The sequence below is a fragment of the Cajanus cajan genome, chromosome 10 (assembly GCF_000230855.2).
Source record: "Cajanus cajan strain Asha chromosome 10, NIPB_CcT2T_4, whole genome shotgun sequence".
In the NCBI taxonomy this organism is placed as follows: domain Eukaryota; kingdom Viridiplantae; phylum Streptophyta; class Magnoliopsida; order Fabales; family Fabaceae; genus Cajanus; species Cajanus cajan.
In genome coordinates, this window is record NC_138526.1 from 12,633,174 (window position 1) to 12,639,123 (window position 5,950).

Genomic DNA, 5,950 nt, shown 5'->3' on the forward strand with positions numbered 1-5,950 from the left:
TGAAAACGGAAATTATATACTCGACAGGTACGAGTATAAATATGAGGATGGGTTTGAATCGCAAGGACGAGAACAAGTATCATGAAACCCGTACCCGGACCCGCCCCATTACCATTCCTAATAATAGTGTGATATTATAACCCACATATATGTTTTTCCTAAGCTTTCATGATTCACACAGTAACATAAAAAAATTCATATCATTTAATAAATTAGTCATTTCAAAATGGGAAAAATATTGCAATCTTATTTTTAACTACACAAATTCTCACCTTTCAAAACACTTGGTTTTATATTAAAGCATAAAAATCTCTCTTGAAAAGTCATCATTGAAGATTTAGAATAACACCTTGTGCAATTTAATTATCAACTATAGGATCTAATTACCAGAAATAACATGTTGATGAATTAATTATAAAACATAACATAATGATGAAGCAACGGTTCCATAGTTTTGCCTATTACATTTTCATGCTTATTAATATATCAGAGCAATTCATAAATCATAAAACAAAATGAGTATCAAAAAGATAGGAAAGGTATCAGAAAATGTTTCACAACTCAATTCTTCCAATTTGTTATTGCTAATCATCTTCAGCTTCCTCTTTCACAACTCAATTCTTCCAGTTTGCTATTGTTAGTCATCTTCAACCTGCTCATTATCAAAAGGGAGTGAAAGAAGAGACTTTGTATACACAACCACTTGAGATCCATTTGGAGGATCACAATGGTGTTGAAGCTCTTGTAGTTGTCCCTGGTCATTACATTTCACCAATCCAGCAGTGCCAGCTATCCCAACAATATCACCACTTTTAGTAAAGCAAACCAGGGAGAAGTATTTAGAAGGAATGTGATCAACAGACACAACAATAGTCTTGGTCCAGGATGATTGTACTTTGTACTCTTTCATTACCCATATTTCTGCAGGACAGTGATATCCCACAACACATAGACTAAGAGATTCTCCAAGTACCCCCAAATCACAAAAATTAAAGTTATAGTGCTCTTCAAAACCAACTGGCAGAGGTACTTCTGAAAAATTCCTTTCAATCAAATCAAAAGCTAGGATAAAATGTATTGAAACATGATAACGATAAGTTAACCAATGAATAGCATTAGCCCCATCTAAGAGGAATCCGTTTCTTCTATCATTCCAGTTGTTCATTTTAGATAAATGAACACCCTCCATTTCTTTCCATGCATTAGTTCTAATTGAGAAAATCTCCACACGAATTACACCATAAATGTTGCAGGATGCTTGAACCACGAGGTAATCATCCGTCGATGGGTCATACCCGAAACCATATAGAAATATGAAAAACATAACCGATGAGGCAATAGGTGAGCGAGATACTTGCTTGTGATCACCTGTTGATGGATTCCACACCCAGAGACTTTGACAACAATCCAAAAGCACAAACCCCCGACAAGAACCTCGGATTTGAGTTTCACAAGGTTTTGGGGGCAAAAACTCGAGCTTTAATGCAGAAAAAGAAAAATCATCATGAAGGGATGCATTAAAGTCTATGGATAGGAATTGACGAGTACGAGGCACCAATACCACAAGTCTCTCTGTGTGTTGGGTAGTTAATTCAAAATGAGATAGTGCGAAGTAGGGATCAGAGATGAGGGAAATCCATGACTTGCACATGCATTTGAATCGTATTAAGGACTTGACTGGTAACCTCAACAAGATTTCAATTATCAATTCCTTTGGCAGAAAGATGGTACCATTCATTATCTTTTCGCTTATGTTATCGTCTCTTTCCATTTTAGGGTACTTGATTATTCTGTAGCATAACTTAGATATACAAAGGGGATATAAACATTGATTGTTCCTTCTCCTATACTCTTTACATGCTTCTTCATTAAGTGTTTACTACCTTTCCTGTTTCACCCATCCTTGAAATAGTTATACATACACCACAAAGAATTGTTGAGCACTCAATTATTTAAATTGTAAGTTAAGCACTCAATTATTTAAATTGTAAGTTAGAATTTGGATTTAGGTATACTAACCCAAAATTAGCTAAAATGATAGGGTTATTTGTTTGAAACAAAAATAGGGATAATAAAAAGTGAAATTTAACAAGGCAATGTACATTTTTTTTAAAATAGATCAATGAAAATCATACAATCAAATACCAAGATGAAATCAAAATTAGGAAATTAAGTAAAGACTATAAAGTACCAAGATGAAATCAAAATTAGGAAATTAAGTAAAGACTATAAAGTACCATTGGTTGAAGCACGTGACTCGTCGTCTTTATAGAGAAAATGTTTAACTATACTAGTACTTTAAATGATATTCTCTTCTCTCAAAATACGCCGATCTACTAAATCAAAGAACAAGCTCCAAAATACTTTTATCACAACAGAAAAAGAAATGTTCTGTAATGAGGGAGAGATGATTTCTTCACTGTGGCTTATTTTTCTTGAAAGTAAAAATATATAGACTCAAGTGTGGTCATGATATCGAAAAAAAAAAAATTAATGTAGAGAGAGAAGAAAAATTAATGTTCAAGTATAGAAAAAGTAAGTTAACGGAAGAAACAATTAATAAAATCAAGACTTGGTGATATTCATTGAAAGACTACTCTGTATATTAAATACAGGTTCAATCCTTACTGCGACTATCTTTGTAATATTTTCTAGCTTTACAAAAAAAAAAAAACAATCAATTGTGTCTTACCAAAACGGTTTTAGGTGTTTTTGTTCAACAAGAAGCTTGTTAGAGATTTTTTATAGCTTTTTATTTAATTCAATTTTTGTTTATCATATTTATTTATGAATTAAAATTTAATATTTTTAAAATAAATTTACCATTATATATTAAATATGAATGATTATCTTATACAATAATATTTTTAGAGGCTTCTCTTTAACGAGAGCATTTTTAGAGATTTCAATTTGATGGGAAGGTTTTCGTTTAACGAATTATCTAATTAGTTTTTTATTTATGATATTAATTTATAAATTAAATTTCAATACTTTAAAATCAAATTATCAATAATTAAAAATAATATTATGTTATAATATAAATTATTTATCATAAATATAGAATATCATTTTTTATGTTTAAGAATATTTATTTATAAAAATTTTAAAATAATTTATGTATTTAAATATAGTATTTATATATATATATATATATATAATTTATTATAAATTTTAATTATATATAATAAATGTGACACCCTTATTACCCCAACACATACATCGAAATAATATAATTAAATTAAGAAAATAAACTTTCAAAGTTGGTAAAAGGGTTCACATAAAACTTCATAACTGTTCTTTCTTCAATATCCAAAATAATTGGAAATAAAACTTGAAAGATAAAATTTAAGAGTTTACAAATTGTTTTCAAAATAATATTACAATTTCAAATTCATATAAATATTTTGTCCTAGAAATTCTCTGCCCCGATGTCACAATATCAGAGCATTTCCCATAATATAATCGTTGGCATTCTAGATGCCACTTGCAGCTGGATCTTCACCTAAAATATCCACAATTTATATGGTGAGAAAAGAAAATATCTATATGCAAAGTACATACAAACACCACACCATGTAATCTCATCACAACTTATTACTTAATAAACTATTTACAAGTATATATATTTATATCACAATTTATCAATCTCTCATTATCTTCACATCTCAATTCACAAATACATCAATCCATCACAATCCACATAAATCTTACAATTAACAATATCATTTCCACATCCATAATTCAAGCCAATTTTACAATTAACACTATACCAAGACCTCGCCACATCTGACACAAGTGATACGGGTTATCAGTACAAGAATTCACACTCACATCTTATTCACATTCCACATATCTCATTTCACATCCATATCTCAATCCATCACAATCCACACCAATCATACAATTAGCACTATGCCAAGGCCACACCACAACTGACACAAGTGATACGGGTTAATTGCCTCACTCATCCCACACCATGCCAGGGTCATGCCCTCCTTGTAGCATCACTTACCCAGGAGCCGTGTCATCCCTAGTCATTGATGTGAGGAACCACAATCACATCGCAATCCACACAATCTCTTGCAATTAACCCTATGTCAGGGCTGCCGTAATCGACATAAGTGGTGTGTGTTAACTGTTTTACTCATCCCACACCGTGTTAGGGTCACGCCCTCCCTGTAGCACCACCTACCCAGGGGCCGTGCCATCCCTAGTCATTGATGTGAGGCACCACAATCACAATCATAATCACATCCTGATGGAGCTAAGTTGAAGAAGATTGATGAACTTTAACTCCTCCATGCTTGGACCGAATGTTCTTGAGGTTAACCTTTGGAAGAAACTTGAAATCTCCATGAAGAAGCCTTCAATGGAGGAGAAGCCTTGGAAGAAAGTTCGTTTACTTCTAGTTCAATGTAGAAGCTTAAGGAACCTAGGCAAGGTTTGGAACCTTGGTGAAACCTTAGAGAGAAAATTATCTCCACGGTTTTGAAAGTGACTCTTGAGAGAGAGAAATCTGAATATTATTTCTCAAATTGTTCAAAAGTGATTACAAATGAAGGAGTTACAAATATATAGGGTAGAGGTAGCTTCTAGGAGAAGTTAACCTTAACCATGATTAACTAGGAACCATGGTAAGGTGTACTTAACTCCCTACGATTTAGCTAGCTTGCAGGAGAAGCTAACCTTGACCATGGTTCACTTAAGAACCATGGTAAGGTAAGCTTACCTTGCTTGAGTTTAGAAGCTTGCAAGACAAGCTTCAAAACTCAAGAAGGAATGCTTGAAATTTCGGCCAAAGAGGAAAGGAAGGGCTAGGCGGCCTTTGGCTCAAAATGCTCCATGATTTAATTTGAAAATCCTTGATTTGGTTTAGTTAGGTTCATCATATGATGATGAGACCTAGCTAAATCAAATCTATGAAAAATTAGGAGCAAAATGAGTCCAATATGCAAATTTTTGCCTAGGCCCAACTCAGGCCCAATTTCTAAGCACACCCTCAAGCATTGCTAAATGTCACCCCCTTTTCCCTACTGAAAAAATACAAAATGAATGTATCAACTAGGGAGGTTAAATGGAGCTAAACTCTCCAAGTAGCCTACCTTAAAAACAATATACAATAACTAGGAAAAAGCAAGTAAAGTGCCTCACAAATACAAAGGCAAAAATAACCTATACAAGAGACTATTTACAAAATATATGAAAAAGGTCTTTAATATCATCTCATTCCTCTTGGTTCTTTCAGTATATCACCTCTTGGATTCCTTGGCCTTGGCCATAGTCTATCATCCCCTCCCTCTTGAAAAGAATTTGATCTCAAATCTCGAGGGTCCTCATGATTATTGGTCATACCTACAAATATATAATAAAATTCATTAGAGGTGATATTTTCAACAAATAAATGTGAAAGGAATATCCTAGAAGGAATCCTTTCATGGAACCTAATGAAATCAATGACACTAGACCTACTAATATAATGAATAGGATCCTCTCCTAAACATAGACTAGGTATATTATTAAATCCTAAAAATATGCTAAAACTAAAACTATAGCACACTAAAGACTTAATCCCAAAAACTAAAATATCTTGCCTAAAGTACCCTATGTGGTAACCTAGGCATTTCCTAGAAAATAAGGAAAATACTACTAAGAAATTTCCTGAACAATTTTGGACTATATTATTTGTTGGATGGTTATGAAAAGAATTTGTCACAAGGAACCTTGAAGGTTCATATGTTATATCCAACAAATAATATATTCCATAAATTGGGTGCATTATTGACACAACTAAGGTAGGACAAGTCCTACAAAAAGGAAGGCTATCTATCTTGGGCACCACCAAGGAAGTAGCATGAGAAGTAGAACTAAATGAAGTCCACTTCTCCTTCACAAAATCTTGAAGTTGAGATTCTTTTTCTTTAAAAATAATGGATTTGTGAATCTCTTCTTC

At 32.8% G+C, this 5,950-nt stretch overlaps 1 protein-coding gene across 1 annotated transcript; it reads right to left on the reverse strand.

Moving 5' to 3' along the window:
• Positions 1-508: 508 nt before the first annotated feature.
• LOC109806660 (F-box/kelch-repeat protein At3g06240) lies at positions 509-3,212 on the reverse strand. Its single transcript, XM_029273036.2, has one exon. It carries the CDS (start codon positions 1,769-1,771, stop codon positions 638-640), a length of 1,134 nt encoding a protein of 377 aa, XP_029128869.2. The 5' UTR covers positions 1,772-3,212; the 3' UTR covers positions 509-637.
• Between the last annotated feature and the right edge of the window lie 2,738 nt (positions 3,213-5,950).

Bases quoted from the DNA above. Each gene is read 5' to 3' on its own strand.
- LOC109806660 (XM_029273036.2), bottom strand. From the start codon at position 1,771: ATGGAAAGAGACGATAACATAAGCGAAAAGATAATGAATGGTACCATC.